General features: G+C 39.2%; 1 protein-coding gene across 10 annotated transcripts in view; it reads left to right on the top strand.

Annotated features, from left to right (window-relative positions):
• CHD7 (chromodomain helicase DNA binding protein 7) overlaps positions 1-14,920 on the top strand; it is a 187,103-nt gene that overhangs the window by 118,422 nt on the left and 53,761 nt on the right. For all 10 annotated transcript variants that reach the window (XM_045075759.1, XM_045075751.1, XM_045075755.1 and 7 more), the window contains 3 exons: positions 3,988-4,125; positions 5,172-5,237; positions 11,201-11,256. In XM_045075759.1, coding sequence (XP_044931694.1) covers positions 3,988-4,125; positions 5,172-5,237; positions 11,201-11,256 — 260 coding nt within the window. The remainder of the gene's footprint in view (positions 1-3,987; positions 4,126-5,171; positions 5,238-11,200; positions 11,257-14,920) is intronic.

Genomic DNA, 14,920 nt, shown 5'->3' with positions numbered 1-14,920 from the left:
AAAAGGAGAGGAGAGATAGAGTACTTGTGAATTAATGTGGTTTGGTTTGATTCTTTAACTAACTTGTGATGCCTCTGGCCGTTTGGGTAAATTTTGTAATTTCCTTTTACACATCACTGAAGAGATAGGAAAGGTAAGTGGATGTCTTTTTTAATTGCTTAGGGACTTTTAAACTAAAGTATTTGGATGGTTTTAAATTTTATTTTAATGCGCAAGTCTGTTTTTTCCTGCATCATGTTTGCTTCAACTAGGGCCTTTATGGCAGTAGTATTTGGACAACATTAAACAGATTTATTCATACAAGTCAAGAAAATTCTATTGTTTCCTCACAAATAACGCTGCTGTTTCTTAAAAGTGTTTGTATTTATAGAGACACAGTTGGACTTTATGAAATACTCATTTTTTTCCTTCTGCGTTTCAGTTCTAGAAAAAGGCCAGTCTGTTCAAATGAACATCAGTGCATCCTTTCTAATTGGCTAGTGCATAACTGTTGCAGGTTCAGTAGCTCATATAAACAACCACACAGGGTTTGAAGGCAGGTCTTCTTCTGTCTCCTGACACAGGAAGTGATGCTGTCTGCTGTTTGTTGTTTCTTCCTGTATCCTATGCATAAAGGGCTAACAGTTCTTGGTTTCTGTGATTGGTTTAAACTAGTAAATGCCATATAATGTAAACTGAAAATTGTATCTCAAAGTACTATTGCGGAGAGATATTGAAAGCATGTGTAAGTCTTCTCTTTGGTGTAGCCATGTTAATTATATGCAACTTTTCTAAAGCAATCCAAGTTTAACAAGTTGACCTATTGTTTTAGTGTCAGTTCAGAAGTTTTGAGTTATGGTTAATTTAATTTAATTGTATTTTATTTTATTTATTTTTTTATATTTTAATTTATTTGAGAGAGAGAATGAGGAGGGCATCCAAGTTGATGTGAGGACAAACTTCCACAAGTAAAACAGTTATGTCCACCAATCATAAATTTCTGCTCAAGAAAACAAAAAGCTTCCTATTTTATTGTACTGTAACATTTCTTCAGTAGTGATATTTAGTGTAAAGGGGATTTGTCTTAGGCTCCCTGTAAGCTGTTCAGTTACTTAGGCTGGACGAAGTACTGTGACATGACCCCAACCAGGGCAGCCTGATAAAACATCACAGGTGCATCACTGGTAGCACATTCCTCCTTAGGTTAAGGACGACAAGAGGAAAATATAGATCAGTCCATTTCAATTTAGTTAAATGGATATATTAGATGAAATACAGATATTATGCTGAATTTTATAAAATTGAAATATTGTTCCTCTTAACAGCCTTTTATATCTGAAAGAAATGGACAGTTGAGAAGTAAGGGGAGGTTAAATGGGCACAGGAGCAGGAGTTAGGAAGAGAGATCAGCTTTGTGAAGAGAGAAGGGAAGCTGTGTGTGCAGGGTAGTCTGACCTTGTAGCCTCAGTGCTTTCTGATTTTTTATTTTTTTGGAAAGGCGGAGCTAGTTAATGATGACTTTAAACCTACTGATTTCATTTGTCATTCGTATGTACCGTGCACTGTTCTAAATGTTTTCAGTGAATTCTGTTATGTAATCTAATTGCTTTATGTGATCTTCAAGTATACTTATGACATAGTTAACTATCATTAACCCCATTCTGCAGACCAGGAAACTGAGGTCCACAAAAGACATGTCCAAGGTCACATAGTGAGAATCTGGGCTAATTCAGACACTCAGCGCTCATTTTGATGGCCCACAAGTTTAAACTGCCTTGGTGGTGTGGGGAAGGGTCACAGATGGCAGAACCCCTGCTGATTTTTGCGGGGAGTTGGGGGAGGTTCCCCCCTCCCCAACCTGGAATTGGTTCCAGGCGGGGCTGACAAGAAGGTTCAGTGGAGGACCTCTGGTTTATGTTACTACTGCTGCTGGTCTAAGCTGCTAGGAAGTCTGTTACTAAGAGGTTATTCCACAAACCTTGAGTCAGAAAGGTACTTTGCCCCTCTACAGTCACAACTGTGTTAGGACTAAGTGCTCATAGTCTCCAACAACTCATTTGATGGTCATATTATATCGAGTTGGCACTGTGAACTGCCTCACATTCCCTCTTGAGAGCAGAGAGAGCAGAAACATTAAAAACACAAAACAAAACAAAAACAAAAAAAACTGTCTTACCCTTTGAGGCAAGGTACTAGGCTTCCTTGGTCCTGACTTGAGCCACGAATGTCTTGCTTGTTCCTCCTCTGCTCTGCATGGTGGGGTGACTTGCCTTTCTGCCTAACTGACCAACTTTGCAATTCATGAGTCTCTTTAAAAAGTTTTATTTTGGGGTTGCCTGGGTGGCTCAGTGGGTTAAAGCCTCTGCCTTCAGCTCAGGTCATGATCCCAGGATTCTGGGATCGAGCTCCGCATTGGGCTCTCTGCTTAGCAGGCAGCCTGCTTCCTTCTCTCTCTCTGCCTGCTTGTGATCCTGTCTGTCAAATAAATAAATAAATAAATCTTTTCAAAAATTTTTTAAATTTTTTAAAAAGTTTTATTTTGTAGTTTTTAGTAAAAGGTTCACTAGTGTTACTTTTCTCAGTATTTTTATTCATTCTGTGTGCTTCCTAAACTCCTCTACAAGCTATAATCTTACACTTACCAGTGATTTAAACTTACATATGTCATTTTATAGTTACGTTAGCTTTTATCAAATATACATATTAATGAAAAGTTATTCCTCCCCATTTTTCATTAACTCACAAAACTAATTCTTCATCAGAAAGGTCTAACAATACAGAATTATTTTGAACGAAAAGTGCAAAAGTCCTCCTGCTCCATTCACTTCACTCCCTAGAATTCATAGCTGCTAATAATTTATGTGTCTTTTCAGATTTTTTTTGTGTGATTGAAAACGTAAACATATACATTCATTTTTTTTTTTTAAGGAAATGTGCACTGAGTCATAGAGAAGTACACAAAACATTCAGTGTCCTTGTCTTGAGTTTATGTATTGATGAGCCACACAAAGAGATCTTATATAGAATTATAAGCTACTTCTTATTATGTGACTTTCTTTTCTTTTTATTTTACAATTTATCCTGCAGCTATTCTGAAGATCTAAAAGTTTGGGGCTAAAAAACAATTGCGGTATCTTGCAGCTATTCCGAAGATATGTTACGTACCTGACTAGAAGCATCATTGCTAGGTCAAAGGGTGGGCATGTTTTAAATTTTGATAGCCATGGCCACACTGTCCTGCTGAGGTGGAGTGGGTTCTTTTGACCATGGGGTGGCAGGGAACCTATTTTGCCAATAATCTTACTAATACCTATTAGCAATAGGTAATAGTAATAGCTATTACCAGGATTTCACATTTTCATCAGTGTGGTTAAAAAAAAAAATTTTAACCAAAAAAAGTAAAATTACTTTTCATAGTCATTCATTATCACTTCTGCCATTTAGTCCTTCATCTTTTCAAAAATTTTCAGACTGTTGCCAAAATTAAAATGCAGACCTTTTATTTAAATGGCCCTCTGAAGTACTATTTCAGTATTTATGTGGAACTTTATAATTTGCAGGTTATCTTCTAATACCTTTATTTTTGCAGACCTTTTATTAGAGGAAAAATTTTAAAACATACAGAAATAGAATAGTAAAAGGAATTCCTATGTAGCTGTCATCCGGCTTCTGTACTGTTTTCACTTCTGAGCAATATGCCACCCAAGTAAAGAATCAGTTACGTGGTTGCTTATAGTCTCCAGCTGAAGGTCTGGTAGCTGGAAGCAGCCCAGCCTCGCCCAGTCCCCGGTGGCTGACTCCAGACTTCCCCCATCTCTGTCATGTTCATTGCCACTCTGGTTTCTTAGGCAACGTACAAGCTTAAATTCATCAGCTTTTCTTCAAGATTAATTTTAAAAAAATGTACACGTGTATCGTACCATCTGAAAAGTTATCAAGAACGTCAGTGATGGCTTTTTAAACCTGCTCCGTTGGGTTTGTTTGTTTGTTTCTTTCTTTCTGTTTTAGAAGAGACGTTCCAGCAGGCAGGTGAAGAGAAAGCGATACACGGAAGATTTGGAGTTCAAGATTTCCGACGAGGAGGTAGATGATGCGGACGCTGCTGGGAGAGACTCCCCCTCCAACACCTCGCAGTCGGAGCAGCAGGTCAGCGGCCCTCCCTTGTGGTTCTCACGTGCCTTGGAGAAGGTGGACCAGAGAGCTCCTAGCTGGAAACCTGGGATTTGAGCCGGAGAACATTCAGCTACTGTTGGCTGACGTGCTGTGGGGCTGTGCTTGTGCAGCAGTATCTTTAAGAAAGCCCTGCTTGCTGAAACTTATTTATATAAGCCTATGATATGTAATTTGACACAGTTTTGGAGAATTAATGGTCTGTGCTGAGGAAGAGTCAGAGCTAGGACGCAAGGAGGGTGAATTTACCTCTGAAGAATTCAGGGCTGCATCTTCTGGGACTTTAATAAACCACTCAAGCTTGTCTCCTGCTGTTAGGCACCGTCGGAACCCCTTTATGAAATTACTGCCTTGTAGTGCCCAGCAGGGCATACTTTATTTTCTGTGCAATGTAAATGATGGATGAAATAGTTTGTATCAAATATGGGTAGTAACGTAGGATTGATTATTGTAAAGATCTTTTATTTTTTTTAAATGCCCTTTTGTTACCATTACTGTACTTTAGTTAACAAACTGGTAACCCGTTGCAAAGTATATTAAATGCAGTTCTTTACTTTATTTGGTAATTTGTGCTATGTTAAGTTGTTATATAACGTTTTATGTGACCAACATAGATAAAAGCTGCCTACAATAACAAAATGATGACTCTATTTACCCCATGGGTATAGATGAGGAAAAGTTATATTTTTGACTGCTGTCATGCGGAGATTATTTTCTTTTGGCAGCTGGAGTTTCTGAATGTTCTCTGGCTTTAGGGACCCATGCTAGTCCACGTAATTAAACCACATAATCATGAAGTAATAAACACAGATCTTCTTTTTGCCTATCTGGAGAGTGAGGGTCTTGTTCTTTTCAGTCATATTTCCCACTGGCGACTTTGAACCTAGTGGTGTATAAAGGGCAAGAATTTAAAGGGGATAGATGTGCAAGGGGAATGATCTCTTTTTCTGTAGCATGGAATGAAAGATTTCCATTTGGACTGATTTATTCTACTTTCTTTGATTTTGTTTTGTTTTGTTTAGGAATCTGTCGATGCAGAAGGTCCAGTGGTAGAAAAAATCATGAGTAGTCGTTCAATAAAAAAACAGGTAAGCACCATTTGGAGTGATCCAAACCTATGGTGTAAGTCTGACTCTTAAATTGTTTTTTGCTTTACAATCTCCTTTAAAAAGTTCACTAATGTACAACAACCACTATTGTACAATAACACTTTTGGTGATATTTCTAATCCTGTTTGATTTACTAGCCAAATATAAAACTTTGGGGAGATTTAGCCCCAAATGAAATGGAAATTTCAGTCAGTGCTTTATTATACCATTTAGAGTAGACAAGAGACTCAAGATGTCACCAAAGAACTATATTGGGCTTTTAGAGGCTTAGTCTGCCTTTTTCAAAAATATTCATAAAAATCATAGACATGAATTTACCCCTCATCTCCCTTAGGAAAGTTTCCTGCCTGCCCCTGACACCCCCAAGATGGAGGTTTATCATTTTAGTGAGCAGGTGTTTTCTCATACTTTTCGTAACATTCTTCATATCCAGTTAAAATACTCACTGAAATCTTTTATTTTTCAGTGCAAAGGTGAGACACAAAACCACTTCCAGTGTAATTTTTTTTTTTTTTTTTTAGATTCCTTTTTTTAAAAAAAGTAATCTCTACACCCAGCATCGGGCTTGAGCTCACAACCCCAAGATCAAGAGTTGCATGCTCTTACTGATTGAGCCAACCAGGTGCCCCTTCAGTGTAGTTTTAAAAGATAATATGACTTTCTTCAATATGATTTCTTCAAAATTAGTCAAAATTTATGTTGGTCTTGCAAAGACGAGTCTGGTAACTTTGTCAATGAGGAACACATATCCTCAGTGACAAAGTAGTCCAGTAACACTGCATTTTCTTCCATCCCAACCATCTCTCTCTTGCCCAGTTGGAGGAAATGCTTTATTTTGTTTGAAGAATTACATAGTCATCGAGATACATCTCTATATTCCGGCATACAATTTACGGTGTCCTGAGAAAATAATATCTTTTACATATAGGGCGTCTGTCTTTCAGCTTGAATCATTGTCAAATGCAATTCTTTCTTTCGTATTTGCTTTCCAGGTTGGTGGGAAATCAGCCTTTCTCTCTCTCTCTCTCTTTTTTTTTTTTTTTAATGTAAGATGTATACAAAGTGTAACTTCCCATTGAGGGAGAGGAGGCATGGAGGAATCCGTGAGAAGAGACACAGGCTTATCAAATAGGGAACCTTTGCTTTTCAAATGCTACTGTCTGGAGACCCTTGAAAATGGTATTAGACCAGCAGGGCATTTCTCTTTACCTTTGTTGCAGTACTGTTTGCTTTTCTATTGTGTTATTCAGAGTGTGGATTTTTATCAGAATATGCAACTCTAGTTCACATGAAAATAATCAAGAATGACATATCGAGATATTTTCAAATTGAGTGTAGGAGATAGCAGGGGTATAATGGAGTGGCTTTCTGTTGACTCTTTGAACTGACGACTTCCTCTCTGATGGATTAAATGATGAAATTTCAACCAAATTTCCCACCTGTTCAAGCAGAAATGAGCGCTGTTTAACTCATTAGAAAGGTTGTGTTTTTGTCCTGCTAATGACTCTGGAACCGATAATTTGCGAATTGTAGATATGTAGTAAAATTTAAATCCTTGACATGCTTCAAAGAACAGTCCCCTTCACAGAATTGAAGTGACTTGTTGGAGTGAACAGCCTGTGGTTTGGTGGGATGTAGGGCTTCTCACCTAGTTGATGGTGCTTCAGCAGACATGCTTGGCAGGTTTGGGGGTGGACGTTGTAATTAGCTCTATTATTCAGAGCTACCTAGAGTGCGGGTTATGTAGGACATTGCTTTTTCTTTCTGCTTTGCGCACTTTAAAACTCATTTTCTTTTCTTATGACCCTTGAGAGGTAGGTATCCTTGGTTAGGAAATAGGTATTATTACCATTTACGGACAACCGGGGTGGTTTTCTCATAGGAGGTGAAAAATCACTTGATTTTTATAGGAGGGTAGAGTGTTTGTTGAGTGGGTAGGAATTTTCGGATGGCGAAGATGAATGGAGAAATTGCCCCGGAAGGGGAGGGGAGCCTTGAGGTGTGGTTTAAAGTACGGATGAGATGTAGAGCCCACTGACGCATCTTGCTTGTATGTGACTGGTATTTCATAAAGTGTGATAAAAACCGTCCGAATGTTGTAAACATGAGCAGGTACCAACTTTCGACTGGTTGTGTTCTTGAAATAGCTACTTTAGTTATCAGCTTTATTAACATTGGAGGAAAGTGTGGCAAATAGAAACAAAAGGAAATTTGAGATTTTCCTGTGGCTTCTAGCTATGCCTGCTGGTCTGCATCCTCTTACCATGAATAATTGAAGAAGTAGCTGCGAGAAGAGGCCTTTATCTCCCGCTGGCAGGGCTACAGAAACTCGCCGGGAGCTCTCCGAGCGTACCCTCCATGGTGCTGACACATAGTGGGGACTCAGATGATGGTTTTCCACGTCCGTTGACCTCATCATTGTAGCCTGAGAATCATTTCCCATTGTGAGGGAGTCATGTAGACGCAGAGCTCATCTGGCAGGGCCTCCACGATTCAGCGTCTCGTGCTGACTAGGGACGGCTCAGTCCCGTGTGTCATTCTAAACTCACATTCATGTGCGTGAGATCCAGCGGAAGGGATGTCGCTAATTCTTGTACTTGAATTTTATGGTACATTTAAGAATGGACTTTTGGATTGTACAAAGTTTTAATTCTTTCGTTTTCCACATTTAGCCCATCATGTAGCCCTTTCTGCTTGGAGCCATCCGTCCTTGGGGAATGATGATTCGAATCCTTTTTGTATCGGAAGACCAAAAATAGTTTTAAAAGTGAATTCTGATTCTATTTAGTGGAATTCTTTGTTTCTTTAAGTTATCCCATATGTTTTCTTAAGAGCTAATTTAAAATTCCAGGGTATTTGTTTTAATCCTCTTCAGCTGAACCCACTAATAACAACAACAAATAGTATGTAAAGCAGGCAAAACGCTTCATCGCATTTATTATGTCCTCTTTTTTCCGTAAGTGAACTATGATTTGCTATCTCTGGTAGAGTAGAATAGGTTGGGTCAGGAGGAGGAAATGATTTGTACCTTTGCTTTATTGATATATCAAGGTGTTCTCTCTTTCTGTTGTAAATTATGCAACAGCATTTTCCCTTTTGGCACTATAGTTTAGCTGCAAATGCTTAGGAAAGGTCATTCATTATTTTAGGCTGCAGGATTATCATTTACCTAGATTGCTGTTGTAGAATCCAGGTGGCCAAAGGTGTCGATTTAATACCTGGTCAAGGTTTCTGGTTCCTGTGAACGATAGGAACAAGTATAGCTTAATATATTTGTAACTTCAAATTTCATATGAATAATAAGGATTTTCATAGACTAGCTTTGGAGTCTAATGAGATATACACATTTTTGTTAAATGTTCCATTGAACACATAAAATTACTTTAGAGAGCTCTCAAAGGTGTGGTTTAAAGGTGCGTGCATGCGTGTCCAGAAGTAGTGCTATGAGTCAGTTATTCATTGGTTATGCCCATTACAGAATGGTGTCTGAAAGTTGGACATGGGGACATGTAGTTGTTGGGGCTGTTTCCAACTATCACCAGAGGCTAAACTGCCATTTAGTGAATAATTAATATCTGAGGGCTTATGAATTCACAGACTTTTGTTAATTGTTTTGCTATTAATAAAGGAGAAGAGGTCAGCAGGAGCGTATTTATGGGAAACAAAAGGTACAAAACAGCTCTACTTACAGCTCTAGGGGCAAGAAGGTGATCCAGTATGGGTGGGCACTTAATCAAAGAACAAGCTTATAATTTGGGGCATCCAGAAGAAATAGGCCCTGGTAGAATTTTACACCAGCTCCCGGTGCTACTACAGAACTCCTTGGAACCTAATTGCTGCCCCTCAGACAGTTCTAGACCTAGAGGAATAGCTGATCATGACAAGAAAATGGGTATTGATGAAAGCCTGGGACGGACAGCTGATGGCTTTGAGTCAGAGCTTTCTGGCAACAGGATTTGGACAGAAGGAAAACTATCCCTCTGGTTCCAGAGTTGTTCCTGTGTACCTTGGTGCCCACTTAGAAATTAATGGGCCAGTGAGACAATTTATAATGCAATGAGAAAGACAGTATAGGAGGAAGGATTGGGAAGAAGGAAATCAGGAAATAATAGACCTAGAAATGATAAACCTTGTGTTTTTGTTTTGTTGTTTATTTTGTTGTTGTTGTTTTATTACTTCAAAGATAGCATAATTTTGAAACCCTTTCTGAATTGAAAGAAATATAGTCAGCATCAAAAGAGTAAAAATGGTAGACCAGATGTTTGAATTCCATTCTAGGACTGAATTTCATGATAATGCTGTGACAGGTGTTAAAGGATCTAGGCTCATGCTGGCTTTCCCTTTACCCTGGTTGTCTTCTGATTTGTCTTGGCCTTTCTACTGGAATAGCCAGTTGTGTGCAGAGATAATACATTTCAAATGACTGCTGAAACGTGTGAGTAGAAGAGGGAACATTGGGGCTCGAAAAAAGTAAAGTGGGGGCTGGATGGATTGTCACTTGAATTGACTAGAACTTATTTCTAAATTGATTGCAGATTTACCTTGCTGTTCTTGAGGGTATCTGACAAACATTTCTTTTCCTATTTTGGACATCCAAACATTTGGGGTATTGATGGTGTTCTCTATATGTTGGTTAAAAAGCTGTTTATGGTTATGATCATTGATAGGTGTTAGGTTTGAACCAGTTATGAATGGGCTTTGACTACACACTTGAGTATCCTGTCTTCTAATTGCTGATCTCTACGCAGGTGGAAGAAACAGTGTAAACTTTAGGTTTAACTGATACAAGTGAGGGTTTTAAAAAAAAGTTGAAGTTCACAATCTTTGATAGCAGCTTGGAGATTAGGGATTGAGGGAAACTGTAGGCTCTTGGAGCAGAGCCTCTGCCTGCTCGTCATCCAGTCTAGAAGTCTTTGCTCCTTTGTTTGTCCTCTGCCATGTTCCTGCTTGCCTTAATTTTCTGTGCAGCATCTCTGAGGCAGCTTTGCCAAGTGTGACCCTCCAGGCAGGTTTGGGTGCACTTGTAAGAGTGTAAAAGCAAGCCCTAACCCTCTGTAAGTGGTGTTTACATTTTCATCCCTGATTTATCTGATCCAACGTTCCAGGAGAAAATTACATATTATGACTTGTTTAACAGCCTAAAACCAGAAGGGAAAAAAATATTGAAAGAGATACTTAAAATATCATTTGAGCAGTATCTCCTGCATACACAGCAGTAGGTGGGATCAAGGGAGATGGTGTAGATAATCTTACCATTGACCTCTTGATTCGGCTGATGTGTATCACGATTCTAACCTTACCTAAATGTAGTAGTTGGAGTGTTAATTTTATTTGGCTGCTATGTGTGTGAGACATCTTGTCTGAGAGATTTTAATTGTACCATTGAGTAAAACTAAAACTGAATTGTAATGCACTGATATTACAGCAGAAGAACAAGGTTTAGTTTTATATGGTTTCTTGTTTAGAGTTATTAACTATATGGAGGAATAAATGTCTTTTAAATATTTTAAAACATTACAAAACCCACAATGTAAAGTTGCCACGAGGCAGCCAAAAATAATACATATGGCATTCAGGAGAGCAGTTGCTAATTGGCTGCTGCCTGAGAAAATGGTACACTTGGCGTCTACTTAACACTGTGGGTTTGGCAGAGAGCCAGGTTTGGGGTCAGGTTGTTGTGAATGAAGCTGCATGTGGTTAGGGAGGAGTTAAAATGATTCATGTCGTAGGAGCTGTAGCCCATCGAGTAGCAGCATGGGCCTAAGTGCATGAGTCCTCGTCTCCCTGGCCGCCTTCAGCTCGCACCGCACTCATCCTCACAAGAACGGCCCGTGCTGCCTTGGTCCTGCCTGTTTTGTGTTCCTTTGGGAGTAAATCATTACTTTTGGATTATTCTGATAGTTGGTTTTAAGCATGTGCCTAAAAATTATCTTTTGTTGCAGAAGGACTCTGGAGAGGAGGTAGAAGTTGAGGAATTCTATGTGAAATACAAAAACTTGTAAGTAAACTCTGACTTTTTTTCCTTTTAATCGGGATTCCCAATTAAGTTCCAAATAAGGATTTAAAAAGTAATTGGAAAAATGAAGCAGGAAGTGGGAATTGGGAAATATTGGTATGGTTTATTTAGTGCTTTGGAGGCCATTGCTTACTAACTCTTTTGTCTTTGAAATTTCATGAATTTAATTTTTCTGGAAAATGTGTGATTGGTATAAAAGTTGACTAGCTTACATGTATAACCAAGAAATTCTTTTCAGAAGGGATAAAACCTCCTACAATAAGAGAAAAGTGAGTCAAGTAATATTTGCGTGTCCTCTGAGAGTGACTCTTCCTCCTCTGCCAGGCACTTGAGATGAGGGGAGGGCTCTAGAAAATCATGACATCATTCACGTTTTGAAATGCAGTCAGCTGTGATTTTGTTTGTCTCTTTTTGTTTAGTTAATCCGAATGCATAACTTTTTAGGAAACTGAATTAAGAACACAGTGGGTTGTTGTTGTTTACTGTAGACTGAAGACCAGACTCATTTTGAAAAGGCAGTGTGGTTATGGGGATCAGTAGTCATCTGGCTGAAGAAGTTTGCGGCCTTTTTCTAGTCTAAGCAACCATCACAGAACAAGGACAGAAGTCTTCATGGATGATGTAAAAATTAAACCTCAAGTACCGTATTAATAGATTCTAGAATTTAAAGAGAGGCTTCTGGGAGTTGCTGTCAAAACAGCCTAAGAAAATTTACCCCACTGTTAGAATGTGAAAGCATCGGGCCCATGGTTTCTGTCACCCTCCTTTGTGGCAACCAGCACTGTGTTAATAAGCTAATAAAGTTGTGCACTTCTGAGCAGGACCCCTCCCCAAGTGAAAAGATGCAGAAGTCTCTTGCCAGTGTCATTGGGGGAGTGCAGTGACATACAGAATACAGCAATAAAAAAATGCTTGGTCTGTATTAGACGGGTGTTGTCATCATTTTGTACTTAGAGCAAGATGAGTGTGCGCGTGTAGAGATGATACATATGATGGGATTTCCTGCAGGGTCATTTGAGGGAGGTGTCAGGATTGGTGAGGAGATAACTACGTTAGCCAGATTGAGTTCTCCGGTAGACTTATCAAAGCAGACACAGAGCAGAAAAGTTTAAGTATTGATTCCCACAAAGTGGCACCACCAGTAGGCATCCATGTAGGACAGCCTGTAGAAGCAGAGCTTCAGGGGCTTGACTGGTTCGTGACTAGGTACCGCTGCCAGGCCAGGGGAGGCCTGCCATCGTTTGTCGTTCATGGGAGATGATGCACATGGAGTTCTGAGAAAGAGCTTTTCTGTCTGATAGCATTGAGTTCTAAGGGAAATTAAAATTTCCATAAAATTAACAGTTTCCATTGACCTTTTATTTTTGACATAATTTCAGATTTACAAAAAAAATTGCAAAATGGGATAAAGAATTCCTATTTTCCTTTTTGTAATTAAAAAAGTATCTTCTGGAAAGATATTTTTGAGACTCTTAAATGTGCTAATGGTTGCTAAGTGGTGATTTACTAATTCTATCACCCATTCTAAATGTATTAGTTGGGTTCCTGCTGTAAGGGAGAATTTGACCTAAATTTGCTTCTTTGTAGCTCTGTAGACTTGCAGAGTCTTATTTTATTCAGTGGGCCATCATTATTATCATATCATTATTTATGATAAAACTATTTGCTCACATTATTTCAAGTTTGACCAGTGGGAACCCCTTCAGGCTGGGTCCTATTTCCCTTTGCCTTGTCCCCATCCTTCTTTGAGCACTTCCTTGCTCTCTGGCACCAGAGGATATTCCAGACTCATGTTGTAATTTACTTCTTTAAGTCCTGGAATAGGTAATTTCTCCAAAAGCCTTGGTTGTTTCTACTGGAGAACGCCATTTAGAAACCACAATCTGAGTCCTAGGTGTGCTCATTACTGCAGGGGAGTCAGTGCTCCTGGGGCCTCTCCGTGGAGAGGGCTAGGTGGGCCCCCTGCACATGTCCATGTGTGTGCGTGCACATGTATGCAATACAGGTTACATGTACACACATATGTTTGTTACACATACACACATAACTTCTGTGTACCTACGTGTCTACTTACCTAACAGTGGTGAAAATCAATGCCGTTATAGCAATAGTTTTGGTTTTACATATTATTTTAAAGATTAATTTGACAGAGACATAGCGAGAGAGGGGATACAAGCATGGGGGGTGGGAGAAGGAGAAACAGGCCTCCTGTCAAGCAGGGAGCCCGATGCGGGGCTCGATCCCAGGACCCTGGGATCATGACCTGAGCCAAAGGCAGACACTTAACAGCTGGGCCACCCAGGCACCCAATTTTGGTTTTATTTCAGAAGCATGACAGGGTTCATTGAGTCCTTTCACCTTCCAATAGTAATGATTCCCTTCTTCAACCAGGAGACACCTGGCTCTTATTATCTCTACTGTCTTTGTTTATTTGTCAGTTCTATAATATATAGGAAGTGTTTTCTAATTTATTAGATCATATTTTTTGTGAAAAAGAAGGCTACCAGGTATAAAGTTCATTCAGTGTTTAGAATTTTTTGTGCTTAGCCAAAGGGTTTTTAGAAGCTAAATACTTGGTTCAGAATTTCCTTGGGTTAATTCTTCCCCTCCCCTTGCGCCCCTTTCAGGGTGACTGTGTTATTTATTTGATACTCAGTTTGGTCTTTAGTTTCTATCTGTATCTGTATTCCATTTTAGCACCCGATCATTCTTTTTTTTTTTTCAAGATTTTATATGTTTATTTGAGAATGAGAGAGAGAGCACAAGCAGGGGGTAGGCCAGAGTTTGGAAACGGACAGGCAGACTCTCCGCTGAGCAGGAAACCAGACACAGGGGTCAATTCTAAGACCGTGAGATCGTGACCTGAGCCAAAATCAAAATCAGACTCTTAACCACCCAGGTGCCTCAACTACCCACCATTCTTGTTGATCTTACTTATTTTCTTTATTTCAAGGTCACAAATTACTCACATGGTTCAAAAGTCAGAACTTCTACATAAGGGTACTCAAAGACACATCCTTTTCTCTTCCCCTCAACCCCTCAATCCCTACTTACCGTCTCATTACTCCCAGATTTAGCCTTTCTGTACTTTTGGGCATGAACATGCAGATAATGTGTGTGCGTATGTGTGTGTGTGTAAATATTTATACATAAAAAATATTTTATACATATAAAATATTATTTTCCCCCTTTTCCTTACATACAAAAATAGCAATGATCAGTAGATATTTGCACTTGGCTTTTTAATAATACTATATTTTGGAAGTTACTCAATATTGATTCATAAGGTCTTCTTCATTCTTTGTTACTGCTGTGTAATACTCCATGGCATGGCTGTATCATCGCTCATCCAGCCAGTCTCCTGTGTGTGTGGGCGTGTAAATGGCTTCCGATGTTTTATAGCTACAGACAGTGCTATAGCATATATTCTCATGCCTGTATATTATCAGATTGTTGGAGGCACGGTTTGAGGATGAATTCCTAGGAGTGGGGTTGCTGTATTCAGAGGAGAAAATATATGTAGTTCTGTTAGGTATTGCCACATTCCCTTTCATAAGAGTATGGCCCTCTGCATTCCTACTGACGATGTAAGAGACCACCTCTCTGCCTACAACCTATCCAGCGTAGTGTGGTGGTTTCACTTTTT

Source organism: Mustela putorius, unplaced genomic scaffold (genome assembly GCF_011764305.1).
Source record: "Mustela putorius furo isolate JIRA1106 unplaced genomic scaffold, ASM1176430v1.1 tig00000151_pilon_pilon_pilon, whole genome shotgun sequence".
Lineage (NCBI taxonomy): Eukaryota > Metazoa > Chordata > Mammalia > Carnivora > Mustelidae > Mustela > Mustela putorius.
Note: the sequence above shows the minus strand (reverse complement) of the source record. Positions and strands in the feature narration are given on the sequence as shown.